The sequence below is a fragment of the Mus pahari genome, chromosome 14 (genome assembly GCF_900095145.1).
Source record: "Mus pahari chromosome 14, PAHARI_EIJ_v1.1, whole genome shotgun sequence".
Classification (NCBI taxonomy): domain Eukaryota; kingdom Metazoa; phylum Chordata; class Mammalia; order Rodentia; family Muridae; genus Mus; species Mus pahari.
In genome coordinates this window covers 67918381-67938918 of record NC_034603.1, presented here as the reverse complement: position 1 = coordinate 67938918, position 20538 = coordinate 67918381, and the positions used below count along the sequence as shown (strand labels likewise).

Here is a 20538-nt window from a genome sequence, read left to right as displayed (position 1 = left end):
CATACCCACGTGTAGACACCTGCACATAATTAAAAGTAATTTTTTAAAAGATTTATTTATTTATTTAATGTAAGTACACTGTAGTTGTCTTCAGACACCCCAGAAGAGGGCATCAGATCTCATTACAGATGGTTGAGAGCTACCATGTGGTTGCTGGGATTTGAACTCACGACCTTCAGAAGAGCAGTCAGTGCTCTTAACCGCTGAACCATCTCTCCAACCCCCAAAAGTATCTTTAAAAATCTTCCAAAAGAAAAAGCTATTAAAACACCAGCTTATGAAAAATACACTCCTATACTGCACTTTCTGTTGGTATCAGGATCGCCTCCAAACCCACCTAGGCAGCGGTGACCTGCACATCTGTTGCCAAGGCAGCCGCCACCATATTCCCAGAGTCTATTTGGCGGCTACTGTGTCACTATCCAAATAAAAGGAAGACCTCTCTAATCTCTCTCTCTCTCTCTCTCTCTCTCTCTCTCTCTCTCTCTCTCTCTCTCTCTCTCTCTGCCCCCCCCCTTCTCTTTCACTGCCACCTTTGCCCATCTCTCCTACAGTAACCCTCATGTGGAACTGTTTGGCCTGGTGTGGTCTGTCTGGAGTCGTGCTTCTAACACAACACTTTCCCCTTAATGAATGGTACCCATAGCTCTAGCTATTACTCAAGCCAAAAGCTGGAGAGTTGCCTTTCTGCTCTACTGGGTTCCAAGTTCTATTCATTTACCCTTCCAACTCTCCTCTGATCTATATCTGCTCTACTTAACCGGTGCCTTTATTTCCTCTTTTGTCCTGGTACAATCCATCCTCTATCAGTGACATTTAAAAATCAAGTTGAGGGCTTGCCAGGTGAAGACATTTGCTGCTAAGCCTGACCGTGTAAATATGATGTGGAAGGAAAAGTTCTCTAACAGCAGGTGTGTGAGGCACATGCAATAACTATACTACATACCTATACTAAATACTCCACTATCTTGCTTAAAATTTCAAAGTAACTTTTATTTGTTTTGTTTTTTGATAACAGTGTTTCTCCATGTAGCCCTGGTTGTCCCAAAACTCACTAGACCAGCCTGTTCTGAAATTCAAAGATCCTCCCATGAGCTGGTTTCATTCACTTTTATCTAGTCTATATGAAATGGTAATCATGCAGCCAACATTTGATTCGGCACTACCTCATTTCATTCTGTGTTCTTCCAAGTTAGGCAATATCCATTTTTAGGAAATCAGATATAAGTAACTCCCCACCTTCACCCACCTACCTGAGACTCGGTCCTCATTTGAGACAGCCTAGCTCAGGTTGTCTTTCCACAAAGGATTCTGCCTTAGCATCCCAGCTGCTGGAGTTACAGGCGTGTGCTACTTTTACCAACCTAAGACACAAAGTCTTATGTTTTTCTCAGCCTGGTGACACTTGGGAGGCAGAGGCAGGTGAACTCTGTGTGTTCAAGGACAGACTGGTTTACAGAGTGAGTTCCAGGACAGTCACCCCTACCTGGCTGAAACCCTGCCTATAGATAAATAGATAGATAGATAGATATTCTGTTTTGTGGGCAAAAAATATATGGCTAATTGCACCTACCACCAACCAAGCCTAATTAATGACTCAAGTTCGAGTTCCATTCTCTAACAATGATGTTCATTAAATTGTCCTTTGTACTCCACACAAATACCCCACCATAAAATAAATAGATGTAATTTTTTTAGGGTTATTTCTTTATTGGTTCTGGGGTGATTAAACTGCCCTGGTTTCTTTGTTTGTTTGTTTGTTTTGTTTTGTTTTGTTTTCAAGACAAGGTTTCTCTGTGTAGCCCTGGCTGTCCTGGGACTCACTCTGTAGACCTGGCTGGTCTCGAACTCAGAAATTCGCCTGCCTCTGCCTCCCAAGTGCTGGGATTAAAGGTGTGCACCACCACTGCCCGGTCCCCTGGTTTCTTATATAGCTTATGTTAAATTGGGTGTGCTCAGGAACACTTTAGTAATCCCAAAATCCAGAAGAATCAGGGGTTCAAAGTCATCCTTAACTACACAGCAAGTATGTGGCCACCCTGGGCTACATGAGAGACACTTGCAAAAATAAACAAATAACTTTAACAACGTTATTTTTCTTTATACTCCCTCCCTCCTGGATTGGAAAGATAGTTTAACAGTTAGGAGTGCTCTCTCGAAGGATAGTGGCGGTGCACGCCTTTGATCTCAGCATTTGAGAGACAGAAGCAGGCAGATTTCTGAGTTCAAGGCCAGCCTGGTCTACAGAGTGAGTTCCAGGACAACCAGGGCTACATAGAGAACCCCTGTTAAAAAAAAAAAAAAAAAAAAAAAAGGAGTGCTCTCTTAGAGAACCAGTTTGATTGTTGGCTCCCAACACCCTTATCAGGTGGGTTTTTAACCACCTTTATTTAACTCCAGCTACTGGGGATCTAACACCAGTCCTCTATAGGACATGTGCATAGACACTTTGATAAGAATAAAATTTAAAAAATACTTTCTCTCCAAAGTCAATCGTTTTGTTTCGAGACGGGGTTTCTCTGTGTATTCCTAGCTGTCCCGAAACTCACTTTCTGAGACTGGGTCCTCGAACTCAGGGAGATCAGCCTGCCACTGCCTCCCAAGTGCTGGGATTGGCTCAGGCCAGCAGGGGCAGGGGCAAGGCGAATCCCAGGCTATCGTGGTCTACAGAGAAAGTTCAAAAACAAACAAACAAAAAACTGTGTGTACGTGTGATGGCAAGGATACACTCCAAAGCAACTTAAAGTAGAAGAAAATTCAACAAGATAAGCACAGGCGGCCACCATAATGGAGGAGAGAGAAAAAGGTAAACCTGAGGTTTTTTCTGGCTCCGAGAACGGCGCTGGCCTCGCTAGAGGGCGTCAGCGCGGCGGAAGTGCGCAGGCGCGGCTCCGCCCCGCGCGCACTATTTAATCCCAGAATGCCTCTGTGTCGCACCAGAGTCGCCGCACCGTTCGGAAGCTGAGGGGGCCGGTACGGCGGCGTCAAGATGGCGGCGGCGGTGGCGGCGGCGGCGGCCGCTGCGGCCGCGGCTGCATCCTTTCAAGTGCTGGAGATGGAGAGCATGGAGACGGCCGTCGCCGGCTCCGCGAGCCTGGCCGCCGAGGTCCGAGGCAGTGGCACGGTAGACTTCGTGACCGGGGCCGGCATCTCTACCCTGGTCGACACGGGCGGGGGCGATCCGGGCCCAGAGGCCGAGGACTTCGAGTGCAGCACTCACTGCTCCGAGTTGTCCTGGCGGCAGAACGAGCAGCGGCGTCAAGGCCTGTTCTGCGACATCACCCTGTGCTTCGGCGGGGCCGGAGGTCGCGAGTTCCGTGCCCACCGCTCGGTGCTGGCCGCGGCCACCGAGTACTTCACGCCCTTACTCTCGGGTCAGTTTTCGGAATCGCGCTCGGGCCGGGTGGAGATGCGCAAGTGGAGCTCAGAGCCGGGACCCGAACCTGACACGGTGGAAGCCGTGATCGAGTACATGTACACCGGCCGCATCCGAGTGAGCACCGGCAGCGTGCACGAGGTGCTGGAGCTGGCGGACAGGTGAGACGGCGGTGGGCGAGCGAGGGTTGGGGGGGGGGGTGGCCCGTGTCTGTGATGCCAGCTCCTTCATTATGCCCGCGGCGGGACAACCACCGCGCCTGGCACCGAGGATGCCCCCTGAGAGTCTGTCTGGCTTGTGCGCATTGCACCCCTGAGCGCAGATTTCAGGTTGTAGGGACAAAGGCGATGGAAAAACGGTGGGTAGTGTTTCGACTCCCTGTGATGATGACATTTAAAAAGGGCTAGCTACGGATCGGAGGAAATGTCATTTAAACCGACCTCGCAGTGGCAAGAGAAATTGGCCGTACAAAAGGGAATGGGTACACATTACAGGCTTCCCCAAAGGCCTCAGGCAGGATCCAGGCTGGCTTCGAGAAAGGACGTTAAAAGAAAATCCAGCGATTCCGGATATGCTGGGTTAAAAGACTGGAGGGTGTGTGAGGAATGTTTGGGTTTTACTGAGTGTGATGGATGGGAAGCTGGGTAGAGATGATCTGATTTTAAACTTTAAATACGAAATAATTAAATATTTCAAAAGTGAAAAGTGGGTTGTGGAAAATGGATTGTAGGGAGCCAGAAAGGACGCGCCAGAGGTTGGTTTGGAGGCAGGTGGAGATGCTAGTACTGTTACAAATCCTTTAACACATACCTCTTGAACGCTAGACGCTGGCCTCGTTAAAGTGCTGGGGGAGGGGGTATATATAGCCAGCAGTGATCCAAACACATGAAAATCCTTTTCCTTGTCAAACTCTCCTGATGTTTAACAAGGAATATAACGTGTTGAATAATTACAGCTGTGTTGCAGAATGAGGTGTGGGGCTGCTGTGCGTCGTAGGCCCTAATGGAGAGGAGTTTTTGTTTGTTTTTTATTTCTTTGTTTTGAGATAGGTTCACACTATGTAATGCTGGCCGTTCTGGAACTCTCTAGACCAGGCTGAGAGGGACTATTTTTAAATTGGGCGTATAAAGAATGTTCAGAAATCATAGCAAAGGCATATAGGTGGCAAGGTAGGGTGCTTCCGGTAGAGGGAGAGAACAGCCTGGGTTATATAGCTGCATGCAGGGAGGCAGGATGGAAGGAGCAAAGGCATCCAAGGGGTGGGGAGCATGCACGGATCCCTTGGAGCAGTGGTGCTCACCCTGCCTAGTGCTGCAACCCTCATGTTGTGGTGACCCCAACCATAAAATCATTTCCTTCCTACTTCATGACTAATTTTGCTCCTGTGACTATCTGATATACAGGCTATCTGATATTTGACCCCTGTGAAGGGGTTGCTTGATCCCCAAAGGGGTCACAACCTACACGTTAAGAGCCTTTGCCCTAAGGCCTTATGGGCCTGTGAAAGAAACTGACCTTTTTAAAATTAGAGGGCACTGAGAATGATTCTGTTTTACTTAATAAATTCTGTATCAAAAAAAAAAACGGTAGGACAGGGTGCGGCAAGAGCTGTAGCAGAGACTAGGTCATTGTGGTGGAGGCTTGGATTGAAGAAGGGAGATGATGAGAACGGTGTATGCTTTGGGATTTATGTATAAGGGTGTTTTGCCTGTGTGTATATATGCACAGTATCAGTGCTTGGTGCCTAAGGAGGGCAGAAAGAGGGCATGTGGATGCTGGAAATTAAGCCTGGATCCTCTAGAAGAACAGCCAGTGCTTTTAACTGCTGAGCCATCTCTGTAGGCCATCTGTGTTTTGAAATAGAGGAGATGAATTACTGGTGGGCTCGACACAGGAGTAAGGAAAAAAATAATTTTTTTTTTTCGGAGACAGAGTTTCTTTGTGTAGCGTTGGCTGTCCTAGAACTAGCTCTGTAGACCAGACTTCAACTCAGATCCACTTGCCTCTTCCTGCCAAGTGCTGGGATTAAAGGCCTGTGCCACTACTGCCTAGCCAGCCAGAAGATTTATTTTTAACTCAAGCTATTGGAAAGATCAGATTATTATTACAGTGTGAAAAAAATGTTGGACATTTAATCTCAACACCCTTGGAAAGCAGAGGCAAGCCGATCTTTGAATTTTTGTCTAGCCTGGTCTACATATCCAGCTCAGCTAGGCTGGAGAACTTGTCCCATTTCCTTATATTTCAAAAGAGATGTGGAAAAATAGGGGCTTCAGAGATGGCCCAGATGTGGAAAACATGCCTGTACTGCAGGCATGAGGGCATGATCGTGCATTTCTGTAACCCCAGCCTTGGGGAAGAGAGCAGAAACAGACTGATACCAGTCTGGCACAATGGGTTAGGTCCCGTGAAAGACCTTGTCTGGAAAAATAAGGTGGGGGTCTGGACTGACAGCCCAGTGGTTAAGAGTACTGTTTTCTCTTACAGAGGACCGAGGTTGGTTAGGTTCTCAGCCCCAACCTTGTGGCTCACAACTATCTGTATCTACTATTTCAGTGGATCTGATGTCTTCTGACCATCAAGAGCATCAGACATACATGGTACATAAATATACACGTAGGGAAAACACTCATACACATAAAATCTCTAAAAAAAAAAATTGGATTCAAAGGGGTGGAGATTAATCAAGGAAAGACATCTGATGTCAAAGCCTTGTGTCTACATTCATGCTCAAACATACAAAAGATGTGGAAAAGATCAGATATGACAGGAAGGTCAGTGAGCATGGTCAGGATAACTGAGTACGCTTCAGATTGAAGGACATTGTGTCTCCAGTTAAGCTGTGAAAGAAATCACAAGAAGAAACAATCTAACAAAAAAGGATATTTCCAGGAGCTGGAGAGATGGCTCAACCATTAAGAGTGGCTGCTCTTCCAGAGGGCTTATGTTCAATTCCCAGAACTCACATGGCAGTTCACAACCATCTGTAACTCCACTTTGGGGGTCCAACTCCCTCTTCTGATGTTGGCAGTAGGCACACATGTGGAGCACATACATAAATGCAGGCAAAACACTAAAACATAAATATATTTTTAGAATAGGGATATTTCCAAACACTGAGATTATACTGGAAAAAGAGCCAAGGACAGTGACACATTACTGTAACCCCAACTCTTGGGAGGCTGAGCCAGAAGGAACAGGAGTTCTAGACCTGCATGGATTACATAGAGAAATTCTGTCTTAAAAATAAAAAGAGAAGCCAGGCATGGTGGTGCACACCTTTAATCCCAGCACTTGGGAGGCAGAGGCAGGCGGATTTCTCAGTTCCAGGCCAACCTGGTCTACAGAGTGAATTCCAGGACAGCCAGGGCTACACAGAGAAACCCTGTCTTGAAAAACCAACCAAATAAATAAATAAATAAATAAATAAATAAATAAATAAATAAATAAATAAATAAGAGAGCTGGTGGCAGTGGAGGCTCAAAACCAACCAACCAAATAAATAAATAAATAAATAAATAAATAAGAGAGCTGGTGGCAGTGGAGGCTCACCGCTTCAATCCCAGCACTTAGGATACAGAGGTGGGTGGATCTTTGTGTTCGAGGCAGCCTGGTCTACAGAGTGAATTCCAGGACAGCCAAGGGCTATAGAGTAAGACCTTGTCTCAAACAAACAAACAAACAAAAAAATGGGAGCATACCTTTAATCCCAGTGTTTAGGAGGCAGGGCCGGTTGGATCTCTGATTTCAAGGACAGGCAGAGCTACATAGGAGATTGAGTCCCAAAGCCAGAAAAAAGGGTAAGCATGGAAAAGTAGAGATAAATGCAAATTGGAGGAAACTAACATATAATTTATAATTAAAGCCATAAAATAGATTAAGTTACTTAAGAGTACACATTAAAAATGAATAAAGGGCTGGACGTGGTGGCACACGCCTTTAATCCCAGCACTTGGGAGGCAGAGGCAGGAGGATTTCTGAGTTCGAGGCCAGCCTGACCTACAAAGTGAGTTCCAGGACAACCAGGGCTACACAGAGAAACCCTCCCCCCATCTTCTGGCTTCCAAGGTTACCAGCCATGTATGTGGTACACAGACATACTTGCAGACAAAATACCCATATATAGACAGTAGAATCCAGGCATAGTGGCACATGTTTTTAATCCCGGCACTCAGGAGGCAGAGAAAGAAAGATGGATCTGTGTTCCAGGACAGCCAGAGTTAATGAAATCCTGTCTTAAAAAAATAAAAAAGATCATTAGAACTACTACTAAACTATCCCTCTAGCTCCCCTTTCTCATTTTCTTAAGTTTTGAAACAGGGTCTAAGTTTCCCAGGTAGGCCCTTACCCTGTGATTCTGCTGTCTCAGTCTCCTGAGTATTAGGATTAGAGACTCATGCCTGTAAATGTATTATTGTGTGTCTATGATATATGGGTGCCACAGTGCACATCTGGAGGTAAGAGGAGAATTTTGTGACATGAGTTTCTCTTCCACCTCAACATGGGTCCTAGGGATGGAAAGTCTCTAGGCTTTTTCTGGCGAGTGCCTTTACCCTCTGAGCCATCTGCATAGAGAGAACTATTTCAAACCCTTCCTCCTAAAAAATACTTTCCAGCATACTGTTTGCTAATTTGCAGGGGGAGAATAGTCTTTCCAGGCTTGCGCTTATAAAATTAATCCTACCATTTTAATTTGTATAATTCAGGTATACATACAACAATATATAATATATATTCCAAAGTCAATCTTTTCTCTTTTTTCTTGATTCTAGATTTTTATTAATTCGTTTAAAAGAATTCTGTGGAGAATTTCTCAAGAAAAAACTTCATCTCTCAAATTGTGTGGCCATTCATAGCTTAGCCCACATGTATACCCTGAGCCAGCTTGCTCTGAAAGCTGCAGATATGATACGGAGAAATTTCTATAAAGTCATTCAGGATGAGGAATTTTACACTTTACCTTTCCATCTCATTCGGGACTGGCTTTCGGACTTGGAAATTACTGTGGATTCTGAAGAGGTTCTTTTTGAAACAGTTTTGAAGTGGGTTCAGAGAAATGCGGAAGAGAGAGAGAGATACTTTGAAGAACTTTTTAAATTGCTCAGATTGTCCCAGATGAAACCCACCTACCTTACACGGCATGTCAAACCAGAGCGGCTAGTGGCCAATAATGAAGTTTGTGTCAAGCTGGTGGCAGAAGCAGTGGAAAGGCATGCACTCAGAGCAGAGAATATACAGTCTGGCACACTGCAGCAGCCCACTTCACAAGTCTCACTGTTACCTCGCTATGGACAAAACATGGACGTAATCATGGTTATTGGAGGTGTGTCGGAAGGAGGAGACTATTTAAGTGAATGTGTGGGATATTTTGTTGATGAGGATAGATGGGTCAATCTGCCCCACATTCATAACCACCTCGATGGACATGCCGTCGCAATTACAGAATCTTACGTGTATGTTGCTGGCTCCATGGAACCAGGATTTGCTAAAACTGTGGAAAGATACAACCCAAACCTGAATACATGGGAACATGTTTGTAGTCTGATGACCAGAAAGCACTCTTTTGGGCTAACAGAAGTCAAAGGGAAGCTGTATAGCATTGGAGGACACGGCAATTTTAGCCCTGGCTTTAAAGATGTGACTGTTTACAATCCTGAGCTTGATAAATGGCACAACTTAGAGTCGGCACCAAAGATTCTGCGAGATGTCAAAGCACTAGCCATTGAGGACCGGTTTGTGTACATTGCTGCCCGTACGCCTGTGGACCGGGACACTGAGGACGGACTGAAAGCTGTAATTACTTGCTATGATACAGAGACTCGGCAGTGGCAAGATGTGGAATCTTTACCGCTTATTGACAATTACTGTTTTTTCCAGATGTCTGTGGTCAATTCAAACTTTTATCAGACAGCATCATGCTGTCCCAAGAGTTATTCTTTAGAAAATGAAGAAGCAGTAAGAAAAATTGCCGGTCAAGTGTCTGATGAGATCCTTGAAAGCTTGCCTCCAGAAGTCCTAAGCATCGAAGGAGCAGCCATTTGCTATTACAGAGATGATGTCTTCATTATTGGAGGCTGGAAAAACAGTGATGATATTGACAAACAGTATCGGAAAGAGGCCTACCGATACTGTGCTGAGAGAAAGAGGTGGATGCTCCTTCCTCCAATGCCTCAGCCCCGTTGCAGGGCCACTGCTTGCCATGTCAGGATCCCCTACCGGTACTTGCATGGCACACAGAGATACCCCATGCCTCAAAACTTAATGTGGCAGAAGGACCGCATCCGACAGATGCAAGAGATACATCGGCACGCCCTGAACATGCGGAGAGTGCCAAGTTCCCAGATTGAATGTTGAGCTCGCCAGCGCTTGCAGCTGAAAACTCTTCTCCCTGTTCTGTGAGGCTGGAGATGCCGGGACTGTTACTTGGAAAAGTATGTCAATGACTTACTTTCTACTTGGACTTATTATTACCCCATATAAAAGAAGTGTAGTTAAAAAACAAATAGAAATTCAGCTCAATGTGGTCATTTTTGTTAGGTTACAGTCCTGACTTTGGTTTGGGTTTGTGTGCTGGCAGATAAGACCTTATTAAAGAGAAATGGGGGAAAGCAGGTCTAGTTACTTGGCCTTTTTCCTGCCATCCACTAACTCCTTTGTCTTAGGGACAAAGGGGCTCTAAGCACCAGTGTTACTTGCACATTTACTTTGATACTCCTTTACGTTTTTTATGGATTGTTTGTTTTCAGTGATACCAATATCTGCGTTAAGCTCTCATCTGTAGGAGACATGTGCAATAGTGAAACTGGGTCTGAAGGTAAAAGCACAATGTTTCAGCATGGATGATCTCCGTGTAGCACTGATGCTTTGCTGTATCTGCAAATGCTGGTTTTGTTCATTTGAAAGGGTGACAAATGAGAAGCTTGTGAGTGGCACATCCTCTGGTTTGTTTGGTTTCTTCCACAGTTGTTTATAGACTTGAAGCCATCATTCTGAGATGATAGTGGGGAAGGCATTAATGTTTACCTGGTTGTCTAGAGAGGGAGTTACACAGGTGAAGTTTATTTCTGGAAGAGAAGTGCTCAGTGTAGCTGAGAAAGCAAATGAACAAACATTTGAAACACTTTGAAGGGTTGTTACTGTGTTGATGAGGATGCGATGTGCCGTGACAATCAACACACGATGCCTTCAGTTCGTTTTTTGCTCCACTTAATATTATATAAACTCTTCATCAGTTCTTTCTGCAAGTAAAGCTTTCAAATGGCAAGGAAGTAACTGTTTAGAAAATACCGCTAAGAGAAGCCATGTTATTTCTGGTCCCTGATTGTCATAATATTTTACCTAGTTGCCCTAGACTTCTACTGGAACTTAGAGCCTAGAATATCAAATCTGAGTACATAGTTTTGGCTTTTAAAATTTTAAGGCTTTGACATACAGCATTTAACAAGGAACTATCAAAAGGTTATATAATCAATTTGATGTCATCTTGCAGAAAAGGTTTTTAGTCTGTACATATTTTGATTGCATTCCCTAAAGTAGCCTTTTTTTTTTTTTTTTTTGAGACATGGTCTCACTATGTAGCCTTGGTTGGCCTGGAACTCACTAGGTAGATCAGGCTTTGGCCATATATAGATCCTGAGGAACAAGCTTCCAAGGACCAAGAAGCAGTAGCTACTTCTACTCCTTCTAGTTCTCTGTTTTTGTTGAGCTGTGACAATGATGTTGGACATTGACATTCCTCTAATTCTTTGTATTTATTATTGTTTTCTGGGGCTGCTATTTTATAGTTCATGTTCATGATCTTTAATTTTCAGTTGCATTAGGTATATCTTTGAGTCCCATTTTCTCTTAGTATCTGTGCATTCTTTGTTGCATATAGCGTTGGAGGATTAACCATTCTCTTTTGAGCCTTGTGTAGGTTGTCATTTTGCTTTTGCACTGTTTTTGATAATTCCTACTCAGTACATTGGATTTTTTTGTTCGTATGTAGATACTTGGAATATATAATTTCCCGTTTTTCTTTAAGAATCTGTATCTAATTTGTACTTAGTCTCTGAACTCCCTTGTGCAGGGCCTTAGTCTTGGCACTCTCACCCTTAAGCTTTTGTGGGTAATCTTGATCTTGTTCTGTGACTATTTCAAATTTTGATATTCAATTCTAGATACAGTATTGATATATATTGATATAGTATTGATATATTGATAGATATAGAAATACCATTTTTTTCTCCTGTTTCTGTTTTAATGCAAATCTCAAATTAGACCTTCCCTCTCACTTTGTATGATCTAACCTATATTCTTGCTGATTTTATCATTGATATTTTTGTTTTTGTTTCGAGAGTTTTTGTTTTTTGAGACAAAGTCTATGTTATCTTGGCTGGCCTGGAACTCTCTTTGTAGACCAGGCTGGCCTGGAATTCACATAGATCCGCCTGGGATTAAAGGCATGTCCTGCCATGCTGGACTTGATGGCTCTTTAGTACACTAATTCCATTTTCTACTTCTTCAGTTTGTTTTGTAAGTAGTTCATGGTGTTTAGTTTGTCTTTCATGTAAATTGGCTGTATCTGGGACCTTTAGAAAAGAGACATAGCACATTCTCAGTTACTGGTTCAGATGAGTCTGTCATTGGGGTCTTCCTGGCACTTCTTTCTTTTCTGATTAGTCATTCCTTCCAACTTACCTGTAGATATTTTCACTTCCATCATATCTTTCTAAACACTGTTAATGCTGGATTGACTCTGAGACTGTGTGAATATTCTTTGTATTCAGAAAGGATTTCCACATTGATTGATAGTACAACCTTGAAGTGATCTATTGTAATCAGTCCAAAGACATCTTGCATAATTTGATTCATAAGAGCATTCACAAAGGCTCTTCTCGCCTTATGTCAATAGTTTGTACATAAGCATAAGTTCAGCTATAATTTTCACTGACAGCCAGTGTAATGCAGTCTTTGTTTCTTTAGTATTCACTTCATGTTCAAAGGTTTTGTAGATTGGAGAACACAGTTGCTTTGAGCATCCATGATGTTTGGGTCAGCACTGTTCACCAGTGGCATAGAGGCATGCTCCTTTTTGACACTGTAGAGTCTTCATCAGATCTGTGCAGCTACTACTCAAGGATAAGCATACACTCAAGCAATATATAGAGCAGATATGAGTACAGATAATCCCCAAGAAGCTGCATCACTGAAAAGTCTTATCATGCCATGGACTTTGACCTCATGGAAGTCACATTAAGGAATACCCATTTTTCTGACTTTCTATACACTCCTGAGCTAAATCTTTCAACACTCAGCGTAGAGAGAAGACTTCTGTTTTAGGTACTGGAGAGATGGATCAGCCATTAAAGGAACACTTGCTGGAATGGGCTCCCAGGGCCCACTTCATTAACCCCACTCACAAGCCTAACTCCACCTTCAGGGGAGCTGGTACCTTTGGTACCTGCACTCACACAGGCATACCCACATTCAGACACACACATGTATACATAATTAAAAGTAAGCTTTACATTTCAAAAAGAGACTTGTTGAAATTGGGTATGGCAGTATTTACCTGTAATCTCAGCATTTGGGAAGATCAGGAGCTCTGAGCCAGACTAGTTAGCATACATATCAACAACAAAAGTGTAACTAATAATAATAAGAATAAAAACACATACATAAAAAATTAACTCCTGATAGCACTGTAAATCCAGTATTTTTTTTTTTTTCTTTAAGAATGTCTTTACCTTCTCACACATTCTGGAATATTCTGAAAAAGTTTTAAGTACTGTCATCTGTGCCTCTCTTATTCCATTAGAGTTAACTTTATTATAGGATAGAATATCAGAAACACAACCAGAAACTTCGGCTGTTTACTATAACACTAAATGCTCTTGGATTCCATACTGATAACTTATTTCCCTGGAGTCAATGCTAGTGTTCTTGCCCAGGATAAGGGTTTTTAATAACTGGGTTAGAAATCTGCTTTAAAACCATTTTAACTTAGACTGGAGTATGGGAAACTGCAAGTCTCTTTCCACAGAAAGGTTCTATTTTCCCCTTTCCCTAACTCTTTGAAATGTTCATCCTTGGATTTCTTTTGGTTGGTCTGTCTGCAGTGCTGGGAACTGAGCGCAGGGCCTTGCACATGCTAAGGAAACACTCTACCAACTGAGTTGCTCCCCCAGCCCTTTCTGTAGCTCCCTTCATAACAAGTCTCGGAATCCTAAGAGGCACTCCTTAGTTGTAAACGGTCTGTGCAACTAACAGTTTTTGAAGCTCTGTAAAGGAAGCTTGCCTTTCTCTCGGTCCACAAGTCATTTAGGATCTCATCAGGATGCCAGCTTTCTCCAGGAAAAGGTTCATGTATTTTGATTTTGGCTTTTTGGTCCCAGAGTTGTATTTTGGGACAGTCACCATTAAGTTGTTATTAGGGCCATCTTTTTGTTGTCTTTTCATGGCAGACACTATGACTCCTAACTTGATTGAAACCACTGTCTTTTTGACTCAGCAGGCAGCCTAGGCCTTGGCTGAATGAAGGGGTAAGTCCTTCCTTGCATGATGGTGTGCAGGTTTTCCTGACTACCAAGTTTCTAATTTTCATATGTGAATTCACGTGTGTGGCTTCACCACCATAACTTGCCTCCTAAATACTCTTAACTTGTTAGGAAGGAAAGAACCTAGACTTGCTTAAATCTGTTCAAGGCTGACATTCTGAAATTTTAAACGGACATAACAGTATTTGTAATAATAATTGTGCAGGTCTAATGTGGCTCTTTGCGAAAGAAATTTCTTTTATGAAAAGTTTTTTTAAAAGCCAACTTTTTAAAGACTTATTCAAGTGAATCTTTGTTATGTTGCTTTTGTTTTCTTAGTTGGAAAGAGAGGTGTCCATTACACCAAAGTGTAAGGGTGGTCCATTATAATGAATAAGACTAGCTTTCCATATTATAATGGGACCCTTCCTATCTTCCTTTCAAACTGAGAATGTCAGTCATGAGCTTTTAAGCGATCATCACTTGCAGCTGTTTGCATGATTAGTCTTGTGTATCTTGATAGCTTTGCTTTTCTGTGCCAGTTCAAAATAATATTTTTGCTAAGAACATTTAAAATTAACTGATATCAGTTTTATTTTGATTTACCTGGTTGTGTGTAGTATTTCCAGGACCAAAAATTTCCTTAAACTACTGAACTGTCTAAAAAGCCGGAGAGACCATTTTTGTGCTTTAATCCTGTCATAACTAGTAGGCAGGTTCTTGTGCACACTTTCCCCTCTCTGACTGCAGCATGTGTGTGTTTGAAATACTTCCTTCTCTGCTTCACGATTCTAGTGTCAACACTATAAGTAGACTGGAGCTGTGTTACATATTTTAGCTACTCAGACTAATAAAGTACACAGGACCTTGAATTAAACTTATATGCAAAGGCCATATTAGTCACGTTTCGTGTCTTTGAACATGTATGGTGTTGTGAAACAAATATTCTTCTACACTAGAAAAATCCGGTGCTTCAACCTTAGAATATTTGAGCAGCAATTCAGTCAGTTCTCAGCCATCAAACATTTTGGCACAGCTCATCATCTGTTACTTTCTTGAAAAAAGTCGATTTTGTTTTACTTACAATGTATGTTCTGGTGATTGAAAACCAAACAGTTATGGAGGGTTGTGATACAACAATAGTACGTTTACAAAGTAGTCTTTTGCTGCAAGGACTTCACTTAGCCAAGTTACTGCTCACTGCAACCCTCACAGAGCTTCCCGCTTACTCTCGGACCTTTGCTAGGATGGCGGGACCTTGAAGCACCTGTTAATCTTTCCCCACCTGCTTCCTGCACTTGTGAAATTCAACGCTTGCTAGGTGTTTGAAGATTTTACCATCTGTGGGCTGGGGCTTGTTGTGTTACTTGTAAGATAAGTATTCGTTTATAAACAGTTTTTTTGGGCTAGTGGTACCCAGGCCCTTATGCAAGATATAATCTTGATTATCTCCTTTTACGTTAGAGGAGCTGTAATATTTAGAACACTCTAAGATATGTTTTATGTTCCTGAAGCTATCTTGCTCATGTTTAAGTTACTAATTGTTTAAATGTAAGTTTTCAATAAACGTATTTCTTTAGAGCGGCTTTGTACTGTGTGGTTCTTTTCTTCATTATCCACTGTTGAATGTAATCACCTTCCTTACTCCCTCATTCATCCAACCCTTGCTTCCCTTAAGTTGAACATTTTCCAGTACTCTTACAAGTTTAAACACTGCATTTATTTAAAAAAAGAATTAATTCTTATTGCTTAGACTTTTTATTAGCTAAATGAAGAGGCTCATACAGGTAGGGTACTTGTCGAAGCGGAATACTTTACTTCATCTCGCAGTGCTAATCCCGTGAAGTTGTCCCGTCTAGCTGCATACTCCCCAACATTGGCTAGCCCTGGTACCACGCAGCAGCTCAGAGCACTGCGGTATATGCTCATGTCATGAGCATCATACCACTCATCGGTCTTTTCATCATAGCACTCAACATTAAAGGTGGTGGTAAAGCCATTAAAGCCACCCACCACAAACAAGAGGTCGTCCACTACCTCGATCCCAAAATTGCTACGAGGGTTAAACATAGTGGGGATCGTGCGCCAAGTATTAGCCACTGGGCTGTAGGCTTCTGCACTCCTCAGTCGATTGGCTCCATCAAAGCCACCTACCTGTGAAGAGCAAAAGAAACAAGGTTGACTGCTATCCACTGCTTCTGTTCACCGAGGAAGCCCTTGTGGGGAGGGTCAGTGACACTGTGCCTCTTTCCAAATGCTTGCCAGTGGGAGGCTATTAGAAGAATCTAAGGGTGCCACTTTATCATTGTACAATAAAAACTCACTGCGTATACATGTTCCCCGTAAGCAATTACACCTATTCCACTCCTCCTGCTCCTCATGGGTGCAATGACTGTCCATTGATTGCTCTCGGTGTTGTACACTTCTGCTGTAAACAGGCATTCGTTTCCATTAAACCCACCACATATGTAGACCTGTGTGGAGAGAATTCAGGATTGCTAAATTATACTGGGGAGTAGACAGAAGACAGGTGCGGGTCAGGGAATAATACATTTTTAGGTTTTTTGTTTGTTTGTTTGTTTGTTTTGTTTGTTTGTTTTTAACTTGGAGAGCTATCTTCTAAGGACGTGGACAGGACATGGTAGCTGTCCCAGCCTAGACCTTGGCCTATTGCAGGCTCCAAGTTGCAGGCTAGCTGGTAGACATGATCAGGGACAACTTGCATATTATTTTATGTATATGTTATTTATAGGTGTTTTGCCTACAGTTATGTCTGTGCACCACATATATGCAGTGTCACTGAAGGCCAGAAGATGGTGTGAGATTCCCTGGGATATAGATGGTTGTGAACTGCCATGTGTGTGCTTGTAATTGAACCCAGGTCTTCTGGAAGAACAGCCAGTGCTCTTAATCACAGAGCCATCTCTCCAGCCCTTCCCTGTGCTTTTCACCATGTAGACCAGGTTGGCCTCTCTCCCTCAGCCTCCTGAATTAAAATCCTATACCACAGGGCTGGAGAGATGGCTCAGCAGTTAGGAGCACTGACTATTCTTCCAGAGGTCCTGAGTTCAATTCCCAGCAACCACATGGTAGCTCACAACCATCTGTAATGGGATCCAAAGCCCTCTTCTGGTGTGTCTGAAGGCATCACATATATAAAATAATTTAAAAAAAAAAAAAAAAAGCCTATACCACCACACCTGGCTTTCTGAGTTCTTCCTCCCCCCCCCCCCAATTTCATTTATTTGGATGCATGCATATGCCTTTGCCAGGACATGCATATGGAAGTAGAGGACAACTTGTAAGAGATGAGTTCTCTCTTATCTCTCTCCTAGATACTAAGGATAGAAGTCAGGTTATCAAATTTGAGACACCCAGAGGATCACGTTTTAAAACTATGTGTATGGATATTTTGCCATTATGCCTGTCTATACAACCATATGCATGCCATGTCCTCAGAGGGCAGAAGGTGTTAGATTCCCTTGTGTCTTAGGGTTTTACTGCTGTGAACAGACACCATGTCCAAGACAATTCATATAAAGGACAACATTTAATTGGGGCTGGCTTACAGGTTAAGAGGTTCAATCCATTATCATCAAGGCAGGAAACAACAGCAGCTTCCAGGCTGGCATGGTGCTGGAGAAGCTGAGAGTTCATCTTTTTCCAAGGGCAAACAGAAGACTGACTCCCATGGAGTTAGGAGGAGGATCTCTTTGCCCTCCCCCACAGTGAGACACTTCCTCCATCAAGGCCACACCTCCTCATATGCCATTCCCTGGGCCAAGCATATTCGAACCACCACATTCCACACCCTGGCCCCCCGTAGGCTTGTTCAAACACAAGTCTATGGGGCTATGCCTAAATATAGCATAATGCAAAATACATTTAGTCCAACTTCCAAAGTCCCCATAGACTATAGCAGTCTCAACAATGTTAAAAGTCTCTTCTGAGATTCATCCAATCCCTTAACTGTGATCCCCAAAGCAAGCAAGGAAGCCAGCTGGGCAAACTCTAAACGCTGCATGGCCATGACTGATGTTAAAGAGGTCTTCAGATCTTCAACTCCTTTTCCCTCTTTTTTTACTATAACAAACATCATTATCCTGGCCTGGTTCCACTCCCTATTAGCAGCTATCCTCAGCAGGTACCCCACAGCAATGGCATCTTTAACATCTTGGGGTCTCCAAGTCAACTTCAACTTCACAGCTTCATGTTCCAATGTCTGGGGATCCAGACATGATTTTCTAAGCTCCTCTAGCATTCTAGACCCTGGTTGACTCCATTCCACTGATGATGCTGTTCTTGGTGATCATTCCAAAGAACTGGCATCTCCAATACACTGGGGTCTTCTGCTACAACTAGGCTTCACCAATAGCCTCTCATAAGCTCTCTTCATGGTGCCAAACCTCAACTTCTTTGCATGACCCCTTCAGTCCTGGGCTATCTTCCCTGGCCTCTCACAGGGCCAAGCCTCAGCTGCTCTCCACGACGCCTTCATACCTTCAAAACCTGTAGCACTTGAGTGATTCTTACACATTACCAAATTCAGCTGCAGCATGGGGTACAACCTGGGCTATCTCTGAAACACAGCTTCTTTGTGCTCTCAGAAAACACTTCCCAGATTCCACCTCAGTGATGCTGATCCTAATCACTGTTAATTTCTTAGTCCAGCTAACCAGCATCAATTGTCCCAGTGGGTTTGTTGTTGTTGTTGTTGTTGTTGTTGTTGTTTTTCTATTTTTGACTCTAAAGCCAGAGCCACATGGCCTAAGCTGCCTAGTTCTGCTGCTTGCTGGTGCTGGAACATGACCCCTCTAATTCTATAACCAGCTGTTATCCAACTCCCTTACTTCCAAAGCTTGACTGTCCAGGAACTTGCTCCGTAGATTGATCTTGAACTCAGAGATCTGCATAGCTCTGTCTCCTGAATGTTAAGAGTAAAGGTGTATACCACCATGCCGCATTTAAGCATTTCTTCACCTAGAACTTTCTCTGTCTCAGGCTAGCCTTGAACTCAGACATTTACTTGGCTTTGTCTTCTGGGATTAAAAGTGTGTACCACCATGCCTGGGCTTAAGCTTTTCATGGCCACTGTTCCTCAAGATCCAGATCAAAAGCCTGTGTCCTCCATTTCTGGATTGTAGCCCATTTCAGATTAAAATCTCAAGTGAAAACAGTAACCAAGTAATAATAACACCTAGATATGACTTTCCCTTATTCAACTGCAAAAGTATAAACAGGGGCTGGAGCGATGGCTCAGAAGTTAAGAGCACCGACTACTCTTCCGGAGGTCCTGAGTTCAAATCCCAGCAACCACATGGCGGCTTACTACCATCCGTAATGAGATCTGATGCCCGCTTCTGGTGCATCTGAAGACAGCTACAGTGTACTTAAATATAATAATAAATCTTTAAAAAAAAAAAAAAAAAAAAAAAAGAGCACTGACTGCTTTTCCAGAGGTCCTGAGTTCAATCCCCAGCAACCACATGGTGGCTCACAACCATCTGAAATGAGATCTGATGCCCTCTTCTGGTGTGTCTGAGGACAGCTGCAGTGTTACTTAGATATAATAAATAAATAAATAAATAAATAAAATGTTTAATAAAAAAAAAGCATAAACAGTAAGCTTACTTGGGTGGAATCTTGCTAGGAGGTTATCACTTCCTTAATCTGTTTTATCTCCTTGAATATAGGATTCAGATTCATTTCACTTTCTGGTGCCCCTTTATTACTTGAAATTTTTAATTTCAAATTTTATATTTGTCCTTTCTCGGCTTGCTCCATTTCATTAAAACACTCATCATAATGCGTGTGGACTTTAGTAACCACACAACAGAATTTACACCAGGCTGATGTGAGACTTCCTTTGTCGAAGCAATTCATCTAAGTCTCTTTACCTTAGCCTCAGGCAGACTCTTCAGACAATGGCAAAAGACACCCATATTCTTCACTAAAACACCACAAAAAACAGTCTCTAGGCCACATACTGACATTCTTCTCCATTGAAACCCTTTTGGGCCAGCAGGCCTCCATAGTTCAAATCACCCTCAGCACCACTGTCTTCCATATTCCTACTCGGATGGTCCATTAAGCTCCACTTAAGGCATTCCATGGCTTTCCAATCCAAAGTCCCCAAATCTACATTCGTGGCCAGGCCTATCACAGCAATACCCCAGTCCCTAGTACCAACTTCTGTCTTAGGGGTTTTTGTTTGTTTGTTATTCGAGACAGGGTTTCTCTGTATAGCCTTGGCTGTCCTGGAACTCACTTTGTAGACCAGGCTAGCCTCGAACTCAGAAATCCGCCTGCCTCTGCCTCCTGCCTGGCTGTAGCACACACCTTTAATCCCAGCACTTGGGAGGCAGAGACAGGTGGATCTCTGAATTTGAGGCCAACCTGATCTACAGAGTGAGTTCCAGGACAGCCAGAGCTACACAGAAAAACCCTGGTGTGTGTGTGTGTGTGTGTGTGTGTATATATATGTGTGTGTGTATATGTGTGTATGTGTGTGTGTGAGAGAGAGAGAGACAGAGAGAGATGAAAATAGAGAGGGAGAGAGAGAGATGAAAATAGAGAGGGAAGAAGGGAGGGAGGGAGGGAGGGAGAGAGAGAGAGAGAGAGAGAGAGAGAGAGAGAGAGAGAGAG

General features: G+C 43.1%; 2 protein-coding genes across 3 annotated transcripts in view; one reads left to right on the top strand and one right to left on the bottom strand.

The window, feature by feature from the left end:
- The first annotated feature begins 2937 nt into the window (after positions 1-2937).
- Klhl11 (kelch like family member 11) lies at positions 2938-9916 on the top strand. Its single transcript, XM_021212681.1, has 2 exons — positions 2938-3537; positions 8149-9916. Exons 1-2 carry the CDS (start codon positions 2990-2992, stop codon positions 9728-9730), a joined length of 2130 nt encoding a protein of 709 aa, XP_021068340.1. The 5' UTR covers positions 2938-2989; the 3' UTR covers positions 9731-9916.
- Positions 9917-15595: 5679 nt separating this feature from the next.
- Positions 15596-20538, bottom strand: part of Klhl10 (kelch like family member 10) — a 13625-nt gene continuing 8682 nt past the window's right edge. The window contains exons 4-5 of one of the 2 annotated variants that reach the window (XM_021213335.2): positions 16218-16367; positions 15596-16047 (exon numbers count right to left, since the gene is read on the bottom strand). In XM_021213335.2, the coding sequence (XP_021068994.1) occupies positions 15673-16047; positions 16218-16367 (525 nt within the window). In that variant the 3' untranslated portion in view covers positions 15596-15672. The remainder of the gene's footprint in view (positions 16048-16217; positions 16368-20538) is intronic. The other variant, XM_021213334.2, reaches the window with a different exon arrangement.